General features: G+C 47.5%; 1 protein-coding gene across 2 annotated transcripts in view; it reads right to left on the bottom strand.

Annotated features, from left to right (window-relative positions):
• Positions 1–26,865, bottom strand: part of IFT74 (intraflagellar transport 74) — a 54,311-nt gene that overhangs the window by 20,758 nt on the left and 6,688 nt on the right. For both annotated transcript variants that reach the window (XM_061567430.1, XM_061567431.1), the window contains exons 7-14: positions 23,192–23,251; positions 22,551–22,612; positions 21,154–21,292; positions 17,450–17,512; positions 10,485–10,628; positions 2,775–2,815; positions 2,193–2,272; positions 434–487 (exon numbers count right to left, since the gene is read on the bottom strand). In XM_061567430.1, coding sequence (XP_061423414.1) covers positions 434–487; positions 2,193–2,272; positions 2,775–2,815; positions 10,485–10,628; positions 17,450–17,512; positions 21,154–21,292; positions 22,551–22,612; positions 23,192–23,251 — 643 coding nt within the window. The remainder of the gene's footprint in view (positions 1–433; positions 488–2,192; positions 2,273–2,774; positions 2,816–10,484; positions 10,629–17,449; positions 17,513–21,153; positions 21,293–22,550; positions 22,613–23,191; positions 23,252–26,865) is intronic.

The following is a 26,865-nucleotide window of genomic DNA, read 5'->3' as shown; positions in this document are numbered from 1 at the left end:
GTTTGGTGATTGGTGATTGGTGAGTAGTGACGGTGAGTGGTGAGGGTGAGTGGTGAGGGAGATTGGTGAGGGAGATTGGTGAGTTGTGAGGGTGAATGGTGAGGGTGAGTTGTGAGTGGTGAAAGGTATTGTCAAAGCCCACCGGGCTTTGACAATACCTTTGGTGTATATATGTACGGTTATTATTAAGAAATATATTTTTCACCCGGGCAACGCCGGGTACTTCTGCTAGTTTTCTATATTTGATAAAGCAAAGTAATTTGTAATATACATGGGAACATTGCTCAAAATATTACAGTGGCGACTCTAAATAAATGTACGCGATCTAACCCAAAAACCTCTATTATGGATCTAAATGGCTATAAACATGCCCGCTCATCAGACAGGAATATTACAAGGATAGATTCCTCTAAGCCAGATATTCACAACTTACCATCCATGCTTTCTTCCCTCTTCTTAAGCTCTTTATACTTCTGATTGCGTTCACCTTTATATAAAAAACACACACACCGACATGTATGTAAATGGGCAATTTAAATATAAAAGCACAGAAGGCATTTGTTATAACATGTTTCACTACCCGACCATTAATATTCAATTGAAAGCACCTTGATTCATGATTGGTTTCTTTTAGTTGGGTGGTGGTGGCTATGCAAGTGGCTTGTAATCCAGCAGGGTTGGTGGATCACGCACATTTCGCGACATTCCCTTCCCGTGGGCGTCCAGGAGGAGCCTGTAACCCTTGCTTGCTAGAAAAATGCACTACAACAAAAATGGTGACCCCACCTGTTGTCTGTACGGGATAATGTTTTTCCCTTTGCACTTGTGGGTCTTCTCCTGGTTCTCCGATTTCCTCTCACTCATTAATTGGGCGATAACACCAAACATATATAGGGGACCGCAGAGGTTTGGAAACTGTTGTCACCGGCTTACGGCATGGCTGCCTTCCCGCTTTGTCTGCGGTTCCTCGCGCTTCTGAGTTGCTCTCCTTACGAGAGAGTGAATACTGTGCGCATTTAAATTATTCTTATTTTGGGTCACATTATGTAGATACATACAATATACATTTCTGTAAGTATAACCCTCCAGCACCCGACAGAGCCAATCATATGAAGTTGTCACATCATGAGCAAATGTGCCAATTGATTTGTTTTTTTTCAGCAAACCGGAGGAGGAATATTAAAGAGGAAGAAGTTTGACAAATAATCTTACCTTCTACATTGGTTAGAAATGAAAAGACAAAAACATGCAGAGAGAGGTTAAAATGTAGAGCTCTTGTGGGATAGACAGAAACACAAAAATATGAAAGGAAAACATCGGACGGGAATCATCTTCAACTCTTAACTATTCGGGGCAACGAGAGGGGTGTAAGGGGGGGGCGGGTTACCCAGATAAACAAAAACAGGGATAATTCCAAAACGCGTTTAAGTGTATGCTATCAAGTATATGTATCGTTTAAGTACATAAAACAGAGATCAAGTCCCTTTCAAACCCCCTCTCTACGTCTGGGACATACAGGCCCAGTGTCGCTGGGACACCCAACCTCGGCAATTGCATGAGGTTCCCTCCCCCCCCCCCCGCTTCAACCGAAACGCGCACAGCGCGGCGTCACGCTCCCCCCATACGTTAGTGCTTGACCCCTTTACACCCCCATCCCTCCCTCTATCTCCCCACCCTTCTTCTTGTTTATAAAAAAAAAAGAAAATTACCCAGCCAACACTGTCGAAAGTCAAACAATAGGCTCTATAATTAAGGATGCACACAATCTGCAACCCCGGGCGATGTTTATTGTTAGAAATGCTACCTTGTGTCGGAAAACATGAATGAAGGAAATTTACAACAAATAAATGAATAAAAAGATTGTGATGCACTGTACACCACGAGCAAATACTTGGCAGGACCCTCCTGAAAAAAAGATTATTGAGGCTTTCCTGGGTAAACAAGCATACTAATAATAAAAAATACGTTATACATTTCTTCAAGTTAGCAGTTTACTTGGCCGATATGCATGTGGTCCCATGAGTACTGCCCGCCACTTCACCCGCGACGACTGAGGAGTGGGCTAATAATTGATGAGACCAGTTCTTGCACAGGGATGTTGATTATTTATTTTCTAGCAAGGTTAATCCACAAAGCCAGGTGACATGCAACGCATGTGTGTGTGCAGGTGCCACTGCTGTAGCGTTCCTTACCCTGGTGTTCCTCCATGTCATTCTCCAATTGCCCAATCTCCTCATTCAGGTGGCCGATTTTTTCCTTCACTTCTGACAACCTGACGCATGTGAATTCATTTGTCACAATGTAGTACAACTTTGCCGAAAAATTCAACGTGCACTGCGGACATTGCAGGGCATGCATCATTCACTGCGGTGTGATCAGATGAATTTGCGACAATTTTGGGAAGCAATTCAATAACCTTTATATATATATATATATCTTATCTTATTTGTAGTCTCCTTTATATGAGCCATCTCATATGTTCCACCTTGTTTCCGCCATTAGCATAATTGTTACAATCGGCATACAATTTACAGAAATCCAAAAAATGCATATATACTTTCAACCATAGTTCAATTCATACAATGGGGTGTAGGATTCGATTAAAATCGTTTAATTGTTACACTGCTGAGTCCATCAGTCATATACCAGTCCATTATATTATCGTTGTTGTTGTTGCAAGTGAAACGTTGCGCTGGAGAAGTGGTTACTCTTGTTGAGATATTGCCGAACAAGTTCAACAGCGTGAACCCCTGATGAAAGGAAACTGCTCTTACTGTCTGTCCATGCTGGCTATTTCTTGGTTGTCTTCCTTAACCTGACAAATGACACATTGATCACATAAAAAAAAACTTTCATTACCTGGCAAACTACATTCAAAATAATCGCACAATATGCACCTCCTGCTTTCCACATTTGTCTCTCGCCACAGAGAAAAGAAGACTTTCATTACACAGATCCCCTCGGCCACATGATTTTCTCAGAGTACATATCTTTAAAGTTTTATTTTAATAGAAGCAAACTCTGGACCGGTTTTGACATGCAGTGTTTGACATGTGTAGGGATGTTGGAGAGAGGGCCGTTATGCATGGCAGCCTATGGGAAAGAAACACAGTGGGCGGGGCTACGTGTGTGCACAGGGAGATGCCCTCTGCGACGTCCGAGCCAGACACCCTGGGGGGGGGCTGGTTCGGCGTTACGATCCCCCGGGGCCCCACCCCTCAAGGAGGGTTGGGTATAAAAAGGGGTCGTTATATGGGCTTAGTCAGTTATGTTATAGTTAAGCTAAGAAGTCGGAAGACGTCGTAGCTAGAGCCCTGGACTCCCCCTGATCGCCGCCCTTATCAGGGCCCCACGGGATCAGGCTCGAGCCAGTGGCGTGGTCCCGTGAACCAGAGCCAGTGCTCTGGGACTCCGGGTACCGAGCCCGATTACCAGTGTCGGGCCAGACAGCCTCCCCTAGCTCTTAGTGGAGGACTCAGGGGATAGGCTATGGATAGCTAGGGGTATTCCCTGAGTTATACGGGTGAGGGGGCCGCTACCCCCTCTAGGGCTGTCCTGTACTGGCAACTTGTTAAATAAATATACGTGTGCCTCAACTCCGTTGTCAAGCGTCCTCGACGGGTACTTCATCTGGCGTCAGAAGTGGTAAAAATGGAAACGCGCCATACAGCTCGGACCAGGGTACCACAAGAGGAGGACGCCGCGGAGATCGCCGAGCCCGAGACAGAGCAACAAGATGGGGTGCAGCCGGAGCCTGGCGCCTTCTCACCGGGACGTCAGCATGGAGAGGGGCCGCAGCCAGATGCACTACGACTGGCTCACGAACGACTGGCGGAGCTACTTTATGCCGCTGCCGCCACACTGGAAGGCATTACGCGGTTGGGGGCTGGTGGTCCACCGCAGGGCGAGGAGAACCGGCGGCCGGAGCACTTTCCCGCCATTTCAGCGACTTCACAATTTGAATTTCCCGCCATGGACGCCGCGGCTGTTCGGGGCGTGGCCAGCTTAGACATCGGCTCCGACATCGCCGTCGCCGGGGCTGCAGCGTCATCGCAGCCGAAGGATGCGTCATCGCTGCCGCGACAGGCGATGCCATCGGCCAGTCGCGCCGAGGCACCGCCAAAGGGAGGTGAAAGCAACCTGCGGGAGTCCACATCGACCGCTGCGCTTCACCAAAGGCTGCCCCCGCTGAAGGAATTCATCGGTGCGGAGGGTGACTGGGGCGGCTTCCGGCGACGCTTCCTCGCCCATCAGGAGATGGCGCGGTGGTCCGACGAGGAGGCCCTTTGCGCGCTGCCGGCGCTCCTCGATGGGGACGCGCTCGCCGCACTCACGTCGGCGCCAAAAGAGAAGCGGGCTACACTACCAATGGCGCTACAGCTGCTGGCCGGGGTCTATGGACCTTCAGCCGAATGCCGTCAGCAGTTCTACGATCGCAGGCGGGGTGAAAAAGAGTCGCCTCTGGCCTTCCGGACAAGTCTTCTGGCGCTGGCAAAAACAGCCTTTCCCCGCATGGACGACGACGGCGTGGACGCAATGGTCGCGGAGAAGATCCTCCTCTTGGCGGACGACCTCGACATCGTCGTCATCGCACAAGGGGATGCAGAAATGACCTCCCTCCAGGCTGCGCGACTCCTCCACGCCAACCTTCTGCAGCAGCGGCGAAAGGCAAACAGGGCATCGGCTGGGCGTGCGGTGGCTGCAGCCACCCTTCCGTCAGAAGAACTTTATGCCGTCGACCATCGACGGCAACAGACGACGGGGGCGCGGCCGGGTCGGGACGGGCCGAGGCGTTTCGACCGTCCATCGTCTCCATCGGCGCTCCCGCGGTGCTTCAACTGCGGCATCCGGGGCCATGTCGCCTCGGGGTGCCGTTCTCCTCGACAGCGGGGGACGACGCCTCGACAGGACGCCGGCCCTCCTCTTCCTCCTCCCAAGCTCCAGCACCATGATCCGGCGAGTCGCGGCACCTCACATGTTTGGCCAACGCACCCACCTGTCGCACACTCTCGCACCGTAACGAACGGGGGGCCGGTGGGGCGCTGCGATGGACCGGCGCGGATCACTGCGGGGACTCAAATCGAGCCCGAGCGGTGGTCCGTGTTGGCCCATCGCGTGGTGGCCGCGGCGTCGGGATCGTCGGCCGTGGTCGGTTACATTGATGGGGTGGAGGTACGCATCATAGTCGATACAGGGGCATCGGCGACAATTATTTCGGAACTAATTTACAATATTCTACCGGTGCAGAGCCGTCCTTTGCTACCGGTTAATGTCCCTTTCTATGCCGCTAACGGGGGCTCTCTCGGCATCGTGGGACAGATTCGAGCGCAAATTTCTATCGGGGACATCAAATTGTCGGGGCCGATTTTTGTCTCCTCCTCACTGGCAGTTCCGTGCCTGCTGGGGACGGACTTCTTGGGCAGGATGCCAATTCGTATTTTGATCGACCAAGGATGCATTGAGCTTCCGTCGGGGCGACGTATGGCGTTCCTGCCTTCCCCTGTAGCGACTCGGACGGCGTTCGCGACGGTACCGGCGTTCGTCGTAAAAACAGTGCGTGTGCCGCCGGGGGCACAAATGCTGGTACCTCTTAAACTTCGTAGGCCCTTCGCTAAGGGTGTTGGGGATCAGGGTGTTGTGCTGGGGCCGTCTAGGGCCGGGGTTAATGGGCCTCATTTAATTCCGGCCCAGACCATCGTAAGGGGGGACGAGGATCCCTTCATCGCGGTCCTCAATGTCGGGTCGCAGACAGTAGTGGTTCCCCAAGGGACTGTGCTCGCTCACGCGACGCCGGTGCCCTGCGAGGAACCTGCCGTGAACCACATTGACACTGCTGCTCGGACGCACCCGCATTCGGACGGCGATGAAGGGTGGCTCGACGCGCTTTGTGCGGGATCGACGAACCTGTCCAATTTAGAGCGCCAACGGCTTAGATCGCTGCTAAAGGAATTTTCCGACGTTTTCAGTCGGAATAAATACGATTTGGGTTGTACTCACCTGCTGCGTCACCATATTGACACGGGTGACAGCGCGCCTATTCGCCAAAATCCTTTTCGGTTGAGTCCCGCCGAAAAGGACCATGTCAAATCGGCTGTCGATGACATGTTAGCCGCCGACATTATCTCTCCCTCTACCAGCCCTTGGGGAGCACCGATTGTCCTGGTTAAGAAACAGGATGGCTCGTTGCGGTTTTGCGTAGATTTCCGTCGCCTTAATAAGGTTTCGGTTGCCGACGCATACCCGCTCCCACGGATGGACGAATCGCTGGACGCCTTGGCGGGAGCGCGATTCTTCTCCACACTAGATTTACTTTCGGGATTCTGGCAGCTTCCTCTGGACGATGATTCGAAGCCTAAAACCGCTTTCCGTACACCGCACGGCCTGTTCCAATTCAACCGGTTGCCGATGGGCTTACACTCAGCGCCGGCAACCTTCCAGCGGTTGATGGAATTGGTTTTGGCTGGATTGCAATGGGAATCGTGCCTGATTTATTTGGATGACGTAATTGTTTTTGGAAGAACCTTTGACGAACATCTCCAGAGGCTGCGGGCGGTTTTCCAAAGGATGCGGGCTGCTAATTTGAAATTTAAGCCCCAAAAATGCTATTTGTTTCGCGAGTCAGTGCGTTATTTGGGGCACATCGTGGGGCGCTCGGGTATTGCTACCGATCCCGCCAAAACGCAGTGTGTCAGCTCCTGGCCAATTCCGACCTCGGTGGGGGAGGTGAGGAGTTTTATTGGCTTCGCTTCATATTACCGACGGTTCGTCGCTAATTTTGCTACAATTGCCAAACCCCTACATGCTTTGACATCAAAAGGGGTTCGGTTCCACTGGGGTCGGGATGAGGAAGTAGCTTTCTGCTCCCTTCGGGATGCATTGGTGAAGGCTCCTCCTTTGACTTACCCCGATTTTTCGAGGCCGTTTTTGCTCGACACCGACGCGAGCAACACAGGTATCGGAGGCGTGCTTTCCCAGGTGGTTGATGGCGTGGAACGGGTGGTTGCGTACGGCAGTCGGGTGTTGTCTCCAGCGGAGCAAAAATATTGTGTCACCCGTAGAGAACTGTTGGCAATTGTTTTCTTCATCCAACAGTACCGCCCATATCTGTACGGTCAGCATTTCACTGTCCGTACGGATCATGCGGCACTGCAGTACGCCCTGAAGGTTCAACAGCCATCGGGACAATTGTCCCGATGGCTGGAGGTCCTCCAGGATTTCGATTTTGACACCACCTATCGTAAGGGCATTCGCCACACAAATGCGGACGCTCTGTCGCGCATGCCAACCACCTCCGAATGCGCATGCCTCCTGGGGTCGGGGCGTTGCAAGCCAGCTGGGGACATGACGGTTCCAGTCCTGGCGGCCGCCGCCGATGTTGACACATCGCTCCCCGATGAGATCGGGAAACAGGGAAGGGATTCCCTGCTTGGGTTGCCTGTGATTGAGTGGGGACGCCTCCAGATGGAGGACGCCTCCCTCCTCGCGCTGCGTCGTCGCGCCAGGGAGAGGGGGTGTGGGACGGGTGATGCCGACAATTGGGAAATACACGCGGGCTTGCTCATGCATTGGGACGGTAAATCCCACCGTCACCGGCTGGTAGTTCCTGCGGGGTTACGGGGTAAGGTGGTGTGGGCTGCTCATGAGCGCCTCCTCCACCTGGGTACCCAAAAGACCCTCGCCTCGCTCCAGCTGGATTTTTTTTGGCCGGGCATGACACGGGATGTCACGGATCTCCTGGCAGCATGCCCCCGGTGTGCGCAACGCAAACCACCAGCTCGGGAGTCGAACCCGCCGTTGCAGTCCATCACAGTCTCCAGGGTGAACGAACTCGTAGCGTTGGATATCCTGGGGCCGTTTCCCGCCACCCCTAGGGGCAATAGATATTTGCTAACAGGGGTCGAATACTTCACACGCTGGCCTATGGCCTGGCCCCTGGCAAATCAGTCGGCAGCAGCCATCGTGGACGCCTTTGTCCAAGGCTACGTCATGGACAAAGGTGCTCCGGAGCGGCTGCTGACCGACCAGGGTAAAAATTTTTCCGGGAACCTCCTCAAACAAGTCTGTGATCTCCTAGGTACAAAGAAGATTCGTACCTCTCCCTATCACCCACAAACTGACGGGATGGTCGAGCGTCTGCATCGTACCATCACGTCTATGTTGTCGCACCTGGTTTCGGAGTCACAGACCAATTGGGACTTGCAAATTCAAGGGGTCCTGGCAGCATATCGATTGGCCCCCCATGCTGCCACGGGATTTTCACCCTTCTTTCTCATGTATGGTCGCGAACATGACCCACCTGTTCGGGCACAGCTGCAGATCCCCGCGCCTCTAGGTAAAATTAAATTGGACGAGCACGTTAAATTTAACCTTCAAAAGCTAACTGAGGCGCGGGATGCTGCCATGCTCAATTCCCGCATGCGCCAAAAGGCGAATGAGCGCCTCAGACTCGCGCGCGCGCACGTGCTGCAGTGGAAGCCAGGGGACAGGGCATGGCTGCACTGTCCCCAGGTACCGCTTGCGACCTCCTCGAAACTGGTACGGCCATGGCGGGGCCCCGTCGAGGTGGTCGAGGTTTTGCGACCGCAGTGCGTTCGTATCAAGTGGGGGAGGCGCCGGTGGTTCGTTCACCCCTCTAGACTAAAACCCTTCGTTGCGGTGCGGGACTCTGCTCCACACGCGCAGGGCCAAGCATGTGAGGGGTCGACCGACCCGGAGGGTCCGCCTCTGTTGATCTCACCTGACGTCTTGCCGGTTGCCCCGCCCCCAGGTTCTCCCGGAATGACGGGCTCGCGCACATCCCTCACGGGGGATGCCGAGGGTCCCGCCACTCCAATTGCGGACTCGCCTCGGATGGGACAGCGGCCACCGAATGGTCCGCCATCTGAGGTTGGCCCTTGTGACGGGCCTGCGGCAAGGACGCGCGCTAAAATGCGCAGACTCTTATAAAAACACTGGAACGCGAACAAGAAGTGAAAACGAAACGAAAATAAGAAGAAAATTTTTTTTATTTTTTTTGCGTTTTCTGGTACACTTTCGTGTGCTATTGTTGCTGGACGCTGCGTTCGTGTGGCGCTCTTGGCGCGTTGTTGTATTATGGCTGTGTGTGTGTGTGCGTCTTGTGTGCGTGTTGTGCGTGCGCTGGGGTTCCGGGAAATGTACATATCTTGCCTCTACGGATTTCGTATTTATTCGGGGGGGGGGGCGCGTCGGTTTGTTCTCCCTTTAGGGGCATTGTTAGTGTTGTTGTTTAATTCTCGTTCTGTTAAATGGAAAAAATGGGGCACACACGGGGGGAGTCAAGGGGTAAAGATTCATTTGTTGAAATTGTTGCAGCCGGGACGGCTGCGAGCTATGCGGGGGGGAGTGATGTAGGGATGTTGGAGAGAGGGCCGTTATGCATGGCAGCCTATGGGAAAGAAACACAGTGGGCGGGGCTACGTGTGTGCACAGGGAGATGCCCTCTGCGACGTCCGAGCCAGACACCCTGGGGGGGGGCTGGTTCGGCGTTACGATCCCCCGGGGCCCCACCCCTCAAGGAGGGTTGGGTATAAAAAGGGGTCGTTATATGGGCTTAGTCAGTTATGTTATAGTTAAGCTAAGAAGTCGGAAGACGTCGTAGCTAGAGCCCTGGACTCCCCCTGATCGCCGCCCTTATCAGGGCCCCACGGGATCAGGCTCGAGCCAGTGGCGTGGTCCCGTGAACCAGAGCCAGTGCTCTGGGACTCCGGGTACCGAGCCCGATTACCAGTGTCGGGCCAGACAGCCTCCCCTAGCTCTTAGTGGAGGACTCAGGGGATAGGCTATGGATAGCTAGGGGTATTCCCTGAGTTATACGGGTGAGGGGGCCGCTACCCCCTCTAGGGCTGTCCTGTACTGGCAACTTGTTAAATAAATATACGTGTGCCTCAACTCCGTTGTCAAGCGTCCTCGACGGGTACTTCACATGCAATGTCTCATCAGCAGTCGGGACTTGCTTAAACCAATCAATGATTGGTGAACTGGCAAATGTTTATCGGCAAGGATCCTGTCTGTTGGATGTAAGCCTTAGTTCGATGCAAAATTATATAATACATAAAAAATAATTATCAGCATCGTTGCGCAGATATTAATTTATTACTCTCTCTGCGGCCAGGTGGTTCAATTCGGGAGGTTGTGAGTTCAATTCCTGGTTGGGCTGTTGACTCGGCCCATCATCCTTCCCTCCGGGGTCTATAAAATTAGCACCACTTTGGGGAAATCACCAGCGGTTGTCCTGTACAGACTCGTCCTCATCATAGGAATGTGGAATTTCCACCACTGGCTCAGGGCTGTAAACGAGAGAGGGGCACCTCAATGTTCATTTGAGAAATAAATCACTCAGACTTTGGCTACACACAAAGACAAAGATTCCCCATATAGCCTTAACAGACTGTTGAGGCAAGTGCTGTCAGCGAGCACACACGCAAAAGCAGATAAATAAATAATGAATGCTCTATGAAACACACCTGCTTGAGCAGTCGCTCTCTCTCCTCTTCGGGGGTCAGCATGGCCTGATCCTCGGCCTGCATCTGATTGCGCTTCGCCTCCACCTCCCGCAGCTTCCCGTACAGCGCCACGCACTCCAACTTCAGGGGGGTGCTTGCCATGCTCTGTCACACAAAAAACAAAGACAAAGATCCCCCGTATAGCCTTAATAGACTGTTGGGGCAAGTACTGTTGTGAGTAGCACCTCTGAAGGCTGGCACAAGCACACAAAGGAGTGGGTGGCCAGCACCACACTATAACAGCAGCTATTCACGACTAAGTGGTGGTGACATCAGCACAGCGCCTGTGCCAGACTAGGTGCACTGTGAGGCTGTTGCGTGGAGTGTGGAAGGCTCGCTGGCCGGTCATGGTACAGACGGAGGAGTTGTGACTGCACCACCTGTGCTCCCTCCTGTGACCCCTGGAGTTCCATTTGTTGAAGGTCACTCCTTTGCCCCCCGCTGTTGTTGGAGGGCAAATCTTCCAACTGTCCATTAGTGCCCTCCACAAACAAGCCTCCTTCAGAGGCTGATCTCTGACAACGCTGATACCAGTCATCGGCACAAGTCTAATCAGCCCCATATCGTGTGTCGCGCCGATTTAGCACCCCCGATCTGGTCAAACAGAAGCTGCTTGGGATGGCTGGGCAAGTGGACGACATGATCCAACCAATGCAGCCTCGCCTGCTGGAGAAGCTCACTGATGTCAAGACCTTTCTAAGGTTTGTGAGCTCCTCAGACAATCCGACCTGGTTAAACCCAGGATGAATCGCAGGAAGGCCAGCCTGAATGTCGCAAGCTGTTCCTCTAAAGTAGTCAACATTTTTCTAACATAAGAAGAGAGGGCATAACTGTGGCTGAGAAGACCCTGAGCTTCGTATGGAGCAATAGGACAGGGAGCTTCCACACAGCATTACAGAGCAAATGAAAAGATGCGATCCCGATTGATTCGAAGTGAAAACAGAGCTGATCATAAGCACACTGTCCAGGTATGGGAAATCCTCTACTCTCTCCACAACAGCCCTGTTATACTGGGAAAAAAACACATGACTGTGGTGATGGGACTTGAAAAGACGTTTAACAAATTTTAACACGTATATAAAACCTCATAAATATCTACTCTTTGGTTCTTTCGGTAAAGTCACGTAGGTATAAAATAAAGTAAATCACAACGTTTTGGGCGCAACACAAGCGTCCGTCATCAAGTGGGAACGCATGGTCTGCTGCTGATGCAGACTGTTTTTAAAAGGTTTGAAATGGGTGTAGCCCAAGGGTCATACAGAAGTGGCTGGGTCTAGTGATGTTAATGTGAAAAAATAGCATGTAACTGGGTATGGAAGTGGCTATGTAATGTGAGAGATTAGCATGAAATAACAGCTGACATAGGCAGGTAGGATGGAAACATCACAGTCAGTTAAGACTTTACCTGGTTAATAACGTTCTTCCAATGAGTGCTCAGTTTGTACCCATCATCCCGGTTGAAGTTGTGTCTGTGTCTATATATGTCTGGATGGCTTCATGAACAAATCTCTGAAGGTAGCCGGTAGGTTTGCAGAGTACCTCCGTCTTGGAAAAATCTATTTCGTGTGAGCCCACAGCGTTAAAACAATGATCAGCAACGGGCCGATGTATTGGTCCTACCGTGTTTCACATCTGCCTTGTGTTCACGAACGCGGTCCGTTTCATTTCCCCAATGTAGCTGTTGTCGCAACCACAACTCAGTCTGTAGACACCAGGGTACTGCATGGCAGGAATCACATCCTTTACAGATGGGATTAAATCACGGATTTTGTGTACTGTGTTGAAACGAACCTGGATCCTGTGTTTGTTCAAGATTTTGGAAATCTTTTTGGTAACGCCTGCTATGTATGGCAAAGTGATGGTTTTGGTTGGCTCCTCAGAAGGTTGTCTCCCCATCGCTGGGGAGGCAGCTTTGTGGATTGTACAATCCGAGTATCCGTTCATCCTGAGGGCTTGGTGTACGTGCTCCAACTCACTAGCTAGGTGGTGCTGGTCGGAGATGCAACGGGCCCTATGGTGTAGTGTTTTGATGAGGGAATTATAAATATCATATATCATAAATATCTATCAAAGTAGGTTTCGGCTCTTTTTCATAAATAAGTTACATTTTTATGACTAGTCTGGACTGGTTTTGAATTCCGGTTCACACTTAATTCTCAATGAGAACAACTTTGCCCATCATTGCAATCTCCTATATTGTGACTGTTTCCTTCCATTGTCGATACGAAGAAATACGCACTGGGTTTGTTTTTAAAAGCATTTCTGCTCCTGCCCTCACACTGCTCCCATTTTGGAATCCCCTCCCATCGTCGGCTCTATTCCCCAAGCTATTCACAATAATTATAATAATATTGCTCAATTCAAGAAACGTGTTACACTCTTAAAGATCTTTTACAACTTCCACAAGTGATGTTTGTTGCTGGTGGGCCGAATGATGTTTTGGGCCTTCGGGACCTGTGCTGAGCAACTGTGTAAAAAAATATATACTGAGACGATACCACAAAATCTATAGTCAATTCCACATTTAAATGTCCATTAAAATTCCTATGTTATGGCTTTACCATTCTTCGAAGTCACGGATGAACCATCAACCGCATCAGAACATCTACAGGCCGGTGTTGCACATCTCCTTCATGAATGGAATATTAAAGACAATCCACAGTAGTGCAACTGTGGCTATGCAACCCAAACTATCCACCGTATAGTAAACCACTGTAGCCTGCTCTCCTTCAATGAAGAGAAAAACGACACGAACTTTCTGCTGAAGCCGTCTCGTGGCTAGTAGACCTCAATATTAGCATTCAACTCCTAAGCATATATAGCCGTGCAAAAAAGTTACGTCCCAAGGTTAAAGACTATATTTGGAAATTGGCCTTTTTACCTTGAAGCATTCTCTCTCATATTAAAAATCCAATTGCTTCCCAGGCGGCTCTAATAGGAAATCAAATGTGTTGCTTGGGCACCTGTGCGTGCCTTGCCACACGTGGGATCAGTGGGCGACAGAGCGTTCAGCAGCAGCCAGGCGCAGCCGTCTCCTCTTCATCTGCAGAGCAACGCTCTTCGCAGAACGTTGGGGACTCTCAAGTCGGTTGAGTCTTTTAGGTCCCCATCTTAAAACGTGTTTATCTTCACTTGCATACCACCCGTCCGTGTAGGTCCTGTGCCTTTTACATTCTTTAATTTTATTCAGTGTCATTTGTTTATGCTTTTATCTATCGAGGGTTTTATTCAATTTTATTTGTTCAGTCTTGCATTATTTTACGTAAGGCGTCGTGAGGCCTTGTGTGAATGGCACTGTATAAAATCAAGTTTTAATTGGTTAGTCATTGCGAATACAATTACTCTTAAACAATAGTGTACTCCACAGCTTAAATGTATATTACTGTACTTGAAATTAATTAATATTTTGTGTTATCTGTTTTTTGGTTATCAATGCTTCATTCTGTTAATGTGATGTAGCCTAATAGATTAATGCTCATACGAATATCACATTGACAAATATGATTCACGGTTAGTTACTGTTGGGTTAGATCGTGTCAGTACAATGCCACATTTTAACTATAACCCTCTACCGCCCAACAGAGCCAAACAAATTCAGTTTTTCCAAGGGCAAATATGGCAATTGACTTGGTTTATCAGCAACCGGGGAATGTTGAAAAACAAATACAATTAGAAATTTTCTCTCGATATATGTTTCGCTGGAGATTACATCTATCATCATCAGGTGATAGCAAAGGCTCAGCTCTATCACACATGAAAGAGCTTCCTGATCCAGGTCCTTAAGTAGGTGCCATGACATCATCCAGTTTAATAATTAGCATTGATTGGCAGGTGATTGGTTATGATGGGCAGGTCATATTAGCATTATAAAGTGCATTTATTTAACAGTTATGCTATTATTAATCATATTAAGGTGTATTGCGTTGGAAATGAAGCTGTAATTTTAATGTTGTTGTGATTCTAGTAAAGTGTTAATTGGTTAATAGGATTAGTTAGTATCATGAGTATAAAGACTATGAGGAATTACTGAAGTTTATTGAGCAGATTGATACATTGATATAATCAATGATCAATTGGTTTAGTCTAAATGGCTCAAGTTGTTTACTTTCATTATGATTTTAGTGAAGTGTATTTTAATAAGATTAATTAAATTAGTAGGTAACTCAGTTCCCACATGCCCATCAACATCTGCAGAGCCCAGTGTCCAACCGACCTATTCCTCCCAGGGGGTTGGTGAACCCCATCTCAGAATAAGTTGCTTGGTTTGATATCTTGTCGGGTTCTATTGACAGTTCATCTGAATGAGTGACCACCGCCCTGATGGACAGTCTCCCCGGTTGAAAGTCAAGTTGCTCAGTTACATTTATGTCTTGCTATTGACAGTGTTCTGTGAGTAACTGACCTACCCTGCCCTGGGGGTTGATTACCCCAGCTCAGAATAAGTGCCTTGGTTTTTTATCTTGTAAGGTGCTTTTGACACAGCATCAGAGTAAGCGACCTCCGCCTCACTGAGGGTTGGTTAACTCAGCTTGGAGTGAGTTACTCGGATATACTTACCCGTTGCTATTGACTACGCTCTGTAGGTAACCGACCTACCCTTCCTCTGCGGGTTAGCTTGAATTACAATGTTACATTTTATTTACCGTTTGTTGAAACGGGATGAGTGGTTGCTGAGCACAGGTCGAAAGGCCTACAATGTCAAGCAGCCAGCAACAAACGGCACCGTTAAAGTTATTATAGTAAGAGACAACAAGGTTCTTGAATTATAAGAACTTGGGGGAAAATAGATGATGGGAGGGAATGCCAAAGTTAAGTAGTGCGAGGTAAGAAGCAAAAAGAAAAATAATAACCTCCATTTTATAAAGCGCCTTCATACTGAAATATCTCAAAGCGCTGGACATACAAATAAAACTACACTCACGAATATAGATATAAGGGAAATAGAAAGCTAATAATAACAATATCAATGACTACTCTAGAAATTCCAATGAAATGAACAATGAAAAAAAAAAATCATATTTGCAGAGTGATCCAATCGGAAAACAAATTGGGTTTTAAAATCTTATGTCACAGGGAAATCCTGTACAAATAGCTGCATTTTAGGACATAATTGAGAAAGTTAAAAACTCAGAATCCCTAATGAGCCGAGGAATGTTGTTATGAGTGAGCAAGCGAGTGGGTGGGTGATCAGGATGAGTTGTCGTCATCTGTGTTGTAGTATTTTAGCAGTGTGGATGACATGAAAGTCATCCTGGTATAACCGAGTCCTCAACATTGTTAGCAGAATCAACAAGTGATGTTCACGGAAGAGTAACCTACTAATCTTATCTTACATAGATTTATATTGTGCCTTATTCCAAGGCACTTTGCGAGAATTATACAATTGTAGATAAGATAGTGCTTGCAATAAAGAGTTGTGTTATTAAAAGTGGTGATGGAGTTATGGTGACAGGAGAATATGTGGGAGTGCTTTGAGGAGGGGTTTGGGTATGGGTAGTGATAGGGGTAGTGACAGGGGTTGGGGTAGTAATAGTGGTTAGGGGTAAGTGATAGGGGTTGGGGTAGTAATAGGGGTAGGGGTAAGTGATAGGAGTTGGGGTAGTAATAGGGGTAGGGGTAAGTGATAGCTTTAGGGGAAACTGATAGGGGTTGGGGTAGTAATAGGGGTTAGGGGTAAGTGATAGGGGTTGGGGTAGTGACAGGGGTTGTGGTAGTTATAGGGGTAGGGGTAAGTGATAGGAGTTGGGGTAGTAATAGGGGTAAGTGATAGGCATTGGGGTAGGACTGGTTGTAGCTGGGGGGTGGGGGTTAGGGAGTAGCAGTAACTTTCCGATTAGCATCATTGGCTACGTACGGTGCGAAAGAAAGTTCAACATACATATGTAAGGACAGTACGGGGCCTTGTGGCCGTAAATAAGGATTGCAGCGATGAGGACAGGCAGGGGTCCAGTGAGGTAACAGGCTGAGGAGTCAACGCGGGGGGTAGAGATGGAACCCCCGGGGTGTTATTGTGAGGCAAAAGAGAGAGTTTGGGATAAGGGGCGTGGCAGAGCCGAGGGAAATAAAAGGCAGCGCGGAGCGCGGCTCGAGGCGCTGTGGGGAGTCGTGGTCCGCACCGTCGTCGCGGTCATCACGGTGGATCGCCCTCATCGTCTTGGAAGGCTGGGGAAGAAGTTCTATATCTTCGCTGTGGCTACTACATCACGGCTCCTGTAGAGTCAGTCGGCTATATAGCGAGCGTCGCGTATCAGCTACGTAGTCACCCAGTTGTGTAGAGTCAACCTGCGTCCACCTGGAGACACGTCATCGAGTCGGGTGGACTGTAATATATAATAAATATATAACTTAAGCAAGGCAGCGTCTCTGAGTGCTACATTACACATACATGGGCAAGGGAGAAGAGATTGGTTGTTTTAAAGGATGAACGGAAACAGTTTAGTGAAGAGGATTGTCTCATGTGCATGGTAGTTAGTCAGGATACATCAGTGGGTGCTCACCTGGTTTAAATAAAGGATATACACATACATACTTTTTTATTTAAAGCTTTCGTGACTCCAGGGATTCATATTCTTGGTTCTTTCGGTAAAGTCACGTAGAAGGGAAACAATAAAAATATAAAACAATAAAATTGTATTGTTTTTTATATTTATATTATTTTATTGATTCCCTTCTACGTGGCTTCACCAAAAGAAACAAGAACACATACATACTTGTTGGTAACGTGACCTGAACATTCGTACTCAACAAGAGAAAACAAATGCATAAAAGATACTCACAAGTTTTGCTCCGTAAGATTAGAGCACGCCAACAATTGTGCATTGGCCACTACTGTCCTCACTGTGGGCACGTGACACGGTAAGCATTACGTTTACACCGGGCAGGTACACGAGCTACAAAGTGCCCAGTGGTCAAGGGGAATAACTAACCGCTTCCAAAGATGACTTCTTCGCAGAGAGGTCATCCAACTCTTGCTGTTTGGCCTCAAGCTCCTGCAAGAAACAAATATAAAACACATCAGCATTAAGCCCGTCATGTACACGCGCGACTGTAACTCGTTGTGCTATTATGCATTCTAAGTTCTTTATTTCTCCACACCATAAGCCTTCAAGTGCAAAAATACAATATTATACAAAATCTCAACGATCACAATAGTGAATTATTCTCAGTGATCATTATCAAACATGTTCTATCCACTGCTGGAGGAAGCCTCTCCACATCACAGTTCCGTGATGCCACAACCCATCTTGCTCCTGCACATGGGCTGATATCGTTCCGTCTACGTGATTGGTCGTCCTCTCGGAGGAGGTTCCCTCCTTCAGCTGCCATTCTGTCACCAGCCTTGTCCCCATCGGCCATCATCCTTTCTTGCGACATGTCCTCCCCAACCACGCTTACTTTACTGAAGTGTCAATGTGATTGGAGTTTGATCTGACGAATGTGCTAGCTCTCAGTCTTTAAGTGTAATTCCAAGCATGCATCTGTCCAATGCTTCTTTCAGCACATCTCAGCTTTGTTTGATTTTATTTGTTAGTGTTCACGTTTATAATCCATGTCACAAATACAAGGTACACAAGCAGAGCCACAAAAGGAGCAGCGCACGCAAACCGGGATGTGAGATACTCTACTCACGTACTCGCGCACACAATCACGATGGTTCCACACACATAAAGCCAAGTTAAAGTGATTTCCTGCTCAAGTGAGCATTGAAGCATTGGTGCTCATCTCCTGTTTACAACCCTCAGCCAGTGGTCTAAATTCAACATTACATTGTCAGGGGTGAGTCTATCCATAACGTTATTGTTTTATTGATCCAGGAAGGATGATGGATGACGGGTTGAGTCAACCCCACAAACCTGGATTTTAAATCCTCAACCTAACGACTGCAAGCCACTCGCCGTACTGCTGAGCCACCAGGCCAGTTTTACGCGGGGTACAAACCGCCGTAATTCACATGCGTGGCAGCCTTAACGGGTCACACGTGAGGCGCAAGTGCCTCGTTTGCCTTGGTGAGCTGTGGATCAGGAAATAATGGCAGCGGAGGGAGGAAGTGGCCCTCGCCAGGGGTCAGGCAGAGAGAGGAAGGTGCCGAGAGGCAGGATTTGCAGGCCCGTGTGGAATTTTGTCCCCAAGGTTTCCCCTCAGTGTTTGCTGAGATGAACTCTTTCCTCCTCTACTGTCGGACAGAGATATTCAGTGCTTCCTTCCACCGCATTGTCTGCACCTTCCTTTCAGCTACAACTTTCTTCACAGCCCATACCCCAGCCACCCAACTCTGTTCACGGAGAGCTTTCTCCCACCGCGTTAAAGGCAACAAAAAAAACGCACTTCCCTTGTAGCGTTATTACACTCAGCGGTGTATACCGCCAACAAAGAAATTAGTAATTCCAGCACTCACCGTTCAAATACTGTATTATATATAAAAGGAAAAGGCCAAGGCCACGTTGGCACATCTCATTTTCCTGCTAGTTTATCAGCGGGAGTGATGCATGGGTGGTGAAACATGCCCCACCCTGTGGGTGCAGCAGAGTTCGTGTACAACTCACCCGCCTGTCTGCACGCCACGGCAAACCCATTCTTTCAAAATTCCTAGCCCGAGGCTATAAAACTAAACTATAAACTATTTATTTTACCAGGTAAGGCCCACTGAGCTATATACCTATTTTTCAGAATCGACCTGGCCACAAATGATAGCCCAATGAAGTGGCTTATCACATGGAAATATATAGCAGCCAAATACTATAAATGCACGTTTCTACTCTGTTTACAATACACAGGAATACTTGTGACTAACATATCACAAAGAACGTGTGGACATATGTTGACTGCGCAGGTTTGTTTTCAGTTTCCCACAAGCCTAGTGATCAAGGGGAACAACTGACACCACCAGATGGTGGTAGGGCTTGTCTTGTCAGAGTAAATGTTGGAAATCGCTGGATGTCGACCGTGCGGTAGCTGAGGGATCTGCGCGGAGGGTGGAACGCGTTGGCAATGCCGTGTAGTGGCATCAACAGCCTGAGCCGTGATGACATCTCGATCTATCCATACCACCGTCAGTAAAAAGTGGTAATATCACAAAGTATACCCGCAATATGTGTTGTATTTGATACTTTTTCCGTGTATCACAGAGGGTAACTGTCAACACTACACAGTATTATTGAAAGCAAAAGTTTTCCTCCACAGTTCGACTATGCCAAACCATACTTTAAAAGTGTGTTTTGCTTTAATCACATGGTTACAGAATTCTATTCTTAAAATCATTTCAGTAGCCAAAGTTTTGTGTTTGGCGACAGCAGTTATAAAAAAAAAAATACAAGCAGCAGTAAGTGAAGTTGTTTAGCCTTTAAGGAGAGCTGGGAATGTTTGGAAGGATAACACGGCAGGGCATTTCGGGTGCGCTGCAGTGGCTCGATAAAGTTGTTGTTGCAAACAGCTTCCTTGCGTAGCCAATCACATCCTTCCTGCCGAGTGCAACTCTGCAGTGCTCGTTAACAATAGCTGTGCTCCTGTCCCAGGCCTAAACTCAGCCCCACCTTCAAGCTTCCTTCCTCTTTTAAGATTAGATGTGCGCATCACTCGAAGCAACGTCAGCTCTTCGTTTGGAAACAACCAAATTATTTAGTAAAATGTCGAACACCTACAAAGCGTTGTCAACACATTTCCCAATGCGCTCCGTGACAGCTTTGCCAGCGCCCTCTCTCCCATTCAACAAGCAAACAGCTTCCTCTCCCCGAGTGAAACTGTGCCCACACCCCACCAGAGTCCTCAATCCGGTCCCTGAAGGTTTTGAATCGAATGCAGGGAAAGAGGGTGCAAGTGAATACCCCTCGTGGTGCAAAGTAAAGTTGCAGTAGAAATAGCTTAAACTGTGATTGTGGGGGAATTTAAATGGCCACGTATTACACGAAGGATTTCGGTTACGCAACTTCTCTCCTTGCGTATGGCAGGTTGATTAGCCACAGCGTGATACATCAATGTCATGCTTGATGGGCCAGTGAGGGCTACCGGGGTGATGTTGTGAATGTCCGCTGCCAACGAACGAGCGAAGGATCGCGGCATTATTGGACGAGGAATTCCATCGTTTGCCTGTGATAGCCACCGTTACAGTGCGAGCTGCTTTTAATTTTCACACCAGTGAAATAGGTGGATTGCACCTGCGTGTGCGAATTATGGATGAGATAATAATAATTTCCACTTGGAATGTGCAGCGCAGTAATTGGTCACTCTCAAAGGGAATAACTGAGAGGGGTGAGGAAGAACCACAGAAAAGTGGGAAGGCAGCAGCCAGGCGGTCAGCCAGCACCAATAATTGGCCAAGCTCAGCAGTCCTCTATAATGAGTGTTTACATGTGGGAGGAAACCGGAGAACCAGGAGAAAACTCACGCGTGCGAGGCGGCAACACTTTCCATACAGATGGAAGAAGTGCAATGGACATTTTACTGTACTGCCTTCTCCTGGCGAGCCAAGGTATGGGCACATCCTCGACGCCCACAGGAAGGGTGTTTGACATTTTTGTGCGATGATCCACCAACTCTCGCTGCCTCTACAGTGCTGAATTAACGGGCTACAGGTGCCACCGCCGTCATGTGAAATGGATTGTGCGGGCCGGGGTAGATCGAGAATGCAGCTGACCTGCAGGAGCCGCTCGTTGGCCTCCTTCATCTCCATGTAGCTGCGCTGCTGCTCGGGAGCCATGTTCTGCACAATCACGTCAGCTGCCTGGCGCTCTCGCTCGATCTCTTGCTCCACGGCCTTCATCTGAGACTCCTTCCTGTGCAGTCACCGCAACGGGAGCATGTGAAGGGTGACGAGCAGTACCGCAAAACAGAAACGAGCCGATGAACTCTTACCAAAACAATTTCGGATCTAGACTTTATTTATCAGAAACCTTGAATGTGGGACGTCTGGATCTAAACATCGCACACACATCTTTTTGGTTCTTTCGGTAAAGTCACGTAGAAGGGAAATAATAAAATAATACAAATTTGACATAATAAAATAATTCTCACGACGTTTCGGCCACAACGCAAGCAGCCGTCCTCAGGTGAAGAGCAGGTCTGTCGGGGAGACAGCGTCTGAATGACGCTGTCTCCCCGAAGCTTTAAATCGAAATCACACACACACTCTCATCACACCTCCGATGAGCACGGTTGGCCATGAATAATCGACTGCTCGATGAAGGCCTCCCCAAGCCGTGGACACCTTTCACGATCCCGCGATGCAACAATCGATCAAGCACCTGCACACAAACTGTTTTCATCACTCCATCTCCCTGCTTGGACGTCCCCTCGGATGTGTTCCATTCCTTGGCTGCTACTCTGTTATTATTCTTGTCCATCATCCCTTCTCGCGCTTACACATCCTGCACAATCCCATTTACTTTTCGTAACAGTTTGGATGATGTCACGAACCTGGGTGTGTTCTTTAATCCACGTGTACCTCTTTCTCAATATAATTCCGAGCATGTATTTCTCCACACTGCTTTGCTAATTTTGAGTTTTTGTTCTATATTTTTTGTTCAAGGCTGCGGTGTCTGAACCACACTTGAGAATGCTTCTCAATTACAACAAACTAAGTAAAATTGAAAACCCTCTGTTGTAGTGCTTACGCTAAAATTGTGATTTAAACGTACAGTGATTAATGGGAGATAGTGTATGTCATGCCTTTGCCCAATCACCCGCAATGCTCTTATGCTCGGCAGATCTCAGAAGCTAAGCACGGTTTGAGCTTTGACAGTGCTTGGATGGGTCACTGCCATGCTTAATAGGCAGTGTATACTGGTGGGGCTACGTGGTGACCAGTAGAGGGTAATACAGAATACAAATATTTGTTGTGCTTTACTTATATGCTCTCACATCTATGCTCCCCCGCCTTCGCCAAACCATAAGACCAGCATGGTGAGTACGGGTCAAATAAACCTCACGACCCTCAGCATCCGGAGGCCGTCATTCACCAGCAGTGCATTAACAAAGGGCCTGCGAGCAATGCTAACAATGGTATGCGCTGTTCACTGTGATGAAAATACTCACGCTCTCCTCTCAGTGAAGATGGCGTCCATTCCCTGGGCTTCACGGTCATTCTGTACCTTCAGCTGTCCCACACACACAGGGAAAGTTTTATACTCCCCTATCATAGTGAATCCTGGATGTATTCACTCTATGGAATTACATGACAAGACCATAAAGTACAATGGCACATATTTGTTGTATTATTGGATGTGGCGGTTAATATATGGACAGGGTATTTTTATAAAAAAATATCTCAAAAGCACCACCAGAATGCAAATATTACTTTCATTTGTGTTTTGTTCATGACTCTCGAGCAATGTTTTAGAGCAGAGGTTCCGAACCCTGGTCTGCATGGCCATGGGAAGTGGTCTGCGGAATTTCCCAAAGCTCAAATATTTAAGGTTGTATGAATGACTCATCAATAAAACAGCTGGCTATTGACTGAATCTGTTGATTGCTTGACTGGTTTGGAGAAATTTTCATTTTCCTAAATGTTTACTGGTGCACAGTTTTGCACGCAAGAAAAGCGTTGGCAGGTTGAGAGCGAGTGGTGCGCGGGTCCTGAAAGGTTGGGGAACCGCTTCGCATTCCAGGGGCTTCACCTGTGTTTCAGGGGCTTGACTGTGTTGTGCAAACGGTGATTGGCTGCCATCCTCACTCACCATGTTGTATTCCTGCTGAACCTCCTCTATATCCGTGTTGGTGTTCAGCTTGTCAACCAGCTAATTGGGGAAAAACACAACAATGTATTTTTTTAACATAGGTGCTACAAATCTGGCTCATATAGTAGTTGAGTTTGTATCGCTTTACAAACCTGCACCTGGTATGCTGTATTCAGGAGACATAATAAAATTTTTACACCTAACATATATAAACAATAGTGAAAAGACAGCTTGGCTGTTCTAGAAGGGCTAGACAGCTGGCATTTGGCACATCCAAATCTATGCTTGTAAATAAACCATGGAGAAATTTGGCCACCAAATTTTATGGCCCAGAAATTGATTGCTATATTCCAATGCAGCAGCAATGCCAATGCAGCAAAGGGCCACTAGGAAATCGCTACACCCCGCTCCACACACCACACTGCTGACGGTGGAGGTTGATTGACAAGAAAACACAAGTGAAGTCATGACTCAAAGTGGTTGATGAAATCTTTCCAATGATTGCCGAGTCTATTACCTTCCTCTTGGTGGAAATTGTTTCTGTGTCTGTATATATGGATGGCTTAATAAACGAATCTTTGTTGATAGCCAGTAGGCTTGCAAAGTACCATCGTCTTAGATAAATCAATTTCGTGTGAGCCAGCCGCATTAATATAATGATCAGCCATGGCAGAAGCATTGGTCCTACCGTGTTTCAAATCTGCCTTATGCTCACGAACACGGTCCGAGACACGTCGCTTAGTTTCCCCAATGTAACTGCTGCCGCAGATACAGCTTAGTTTAACACGTAGGCTTTCGCGACCAATGTTATTCATAATCAACGTTTTTGGGTTTAGATCGCGTTTATTTATAAATGTGTCGTAACCCTCCACCACCCGACACGGCCAATCAGTAAAAATGTGTCACGTTGACAAAGACAAATAGTTCACTGCTTTAGCCCACCGGTGTGTTGAAGCCACAACATTTACAATTTGAGTACGACGTTTCGCTGGTAATTGCAACCAGCATCATCGGGCAATTCGCCAGAATGGTGAGGCTCTGCTGTCTCCCGTTCTTATATAGAGCAGCAGCAGGGTGACGTCATCATTAACTCATCAACTCATCAGGTGCAAAGATTCAAGGGGGGAGTGATTGTAATTATATACTAGATTAGTAATCAGGCTATTGTTACGATGCGAGTTGTAGATTAGTAATCATTTGGAATGTTTTTTTTGTGATTATAAAGATACACTTAACGATTTTCTAAATCATCTCAATGCACAAAACCCGGCCATTCAGTTCACCATGGAAATGGAGGTGAATAACACACTCCCGTTCCTGGATATTTTACTTGGGCTTGGCCCAAACGGTAAAATAACACACAGCGTTTACAGAAAGCCAACGCACACTGATGCCTATCTGAATGCAGATTCGCATCATCACCCAGCTCAGAAATCCTCTCTTATCAAGACGCTCATACATCGGGCTAAAACAGTGTCAGATGGTGAAAGTCTAGTGAGAGAGATTAAACATGTTAAAGAAGCACTAAGACAGAATGGCTACAATAATGCTCAAATTAACAGAGCACTAAAAGCCAAATCACGATCGCAAAGCAACACTGCTGAAAGCGATCAGATTATTAAAACAATAAAAATACCATTTATCTCAGGAGTAACTGATAAATTAGCCCGTGTTTTGCAAAAGCAAAACATTACAGTAAGATTTGGTACAGTACACAAAATTCAACAACTAGTAACGTGCACTAAAGACGAATTACCTAAATTATCAACAGAAGGTGTATATCGGATTAATTGTGTATGTGGCAGATGCTATATTGGACAGACAGGGCGTAACGTTAGTGTAAGACTAAAAGAACACCAGAGAAATATTAAACTATCACAAACACAACTGTCGGCAGTAGCAGAACATGCATGCCAACAGGGACACTCAATTGATTTTGACAACGTGGAAGTGTTGTGTAAAACTAGTTACTACTGGCAAAGACTAGTTAGAGAATCGATTGAAATTGAGAGAAACAGAAATAACTTTAATCGCTCAGACAGCTACAGGCTTAGTGCGGCCTGGAAGCGTATTATTAAATAAGATACATTACAATTACTTATAAGGGAAACAACCACTAACTGATTACTAATGTAGCATAATCACAAAAAAACATTCCAAATGATTACTAATCTACAACTCGCATCGTAACAATAGCCTGATTACTAATCTAGTATATAATTACAATCACTCCCCCCTTGAATCTTTGCACCTGATGAGTTGATGAGTTAATGATGACGTCACCCTGCTGCTGCTCTATATAAGAACGGGAGACAGCAGAGCCTCACCATTCTGGCGAATTGCCCGATGATGCTGGTTGCAATTACCAGCGAAACGTCGTACTCAAATTGTAAATGTTGTGGCTTCAACACACCGGTGGGCTAAAGCAGTGAACTATTTGTCTTTGTCAACGTGACACATTTTTACTGATTGGCCGTGTCGGGTGGTGGAGGGTTACGACACATTTATAAATAAACGCGATCTAAACCCAAAAACGTGGAGATACAGCTTAGTTTGTAGATGCCAGGATATTGCATGTCAGGGATCTTGTCCTTCACAGATGGGATCAGATCACTAATTTTACGTAGTGTTAAATCGGACCTGGATCTTGTGTTTGTTCATGATTTTGGAAATCTTTTTGGTTACCCCTGCTATGTATGGCAGGGTGATGGTTTTGATTGGATCCTCAGATGGCTCCTTCCTCACGGTTGGGTTGATGGCTTTGCAAATTGTGTAGTCAGAATATCCATTTGCCTTGAGAGCTTGGTGCATGTGTTTGAGTTCACTGGTTAGGTGTTCATGGTCGGAGATACATTGAGCTCTATGGTGTAGCGTTTTGATGAGGGAATTCTCCTGGGATGGATGGTGGTGGGAATCAGGTTTTGTAGTGATTTCCTGGCGGCCCTTTGCTGCATTGACATTGCTGCTGCATTGGCATTGCTGCCCCACTCATGCTGCTGGTGCTGCTGATACACTTGGGCTACGCCCATCTCCAAACCTTTATAAACAGTTTGCCTTTAGAGGCTAACCCCTTTTCCTGATGACGACCGCTTGTGTTGCGATCGAAACGTCGTGATATTTTAGTCACTTTATTTTTATTATTCTTTTTTCTATCTATGTGACTTTACCGAAAGAACCAAAGAATATGAATTCCTGCAGTCACGAAAGTTTTAAGTCAAAATTTAAACTGATTTCTTTTATTCATGGGACATTACCAGTCCAACTTCCTAAATCCTCTAAGCCTCATGCTAAACACCTGAAAATATAAAGCCTGCATCAATAGTGAACAAAGAAATGTGTTTGTCTACGGCGTGTGAGAGTTGATAAACCCAAAACCAGTTACTCGTACATGATGACGTACATAAGCAGTCGCTAGCAACTGGGAGGAGTGAGTGCCTCACGTAAATTCAAATGTTCTACAAGAGCTTGAAAGCTAAAATTTGACTCGTACAGCCCAGTCTATGCTTCTCTTTCTTCGTGCCATATCCTCTCAAATTGCATCCATTTGTTAAAAAAACGACTTACGTCACTTAATTTTCTGACTTCTTATACGTATAATTCTCCCAGTCACCTAGAAACTAAAAAAGTGTGCGCTTTCCAAAACTGGGTACAAAAATTGTGGTACCATTGAATGT

This window comes from Lethenteron reissneri, chromosome 39 (assembly GCF_015708825.2).
Source record: "Lethenteron reissneri isolate LAM-NWPU_2019-01 chromosome 39, ASM1570882v1, whole genome shotgun sequence".
Taxonomy (NCBI): Eukaryota; Metazoa; Chordata; class Hyperoartia; order Petromyzontiformes; family Petromyzontidae; genus Lethenteron; species Lethenteron reissneri.
This window is presented reverse-complemented; position numbering and strand designations above follow the sequence as displayed.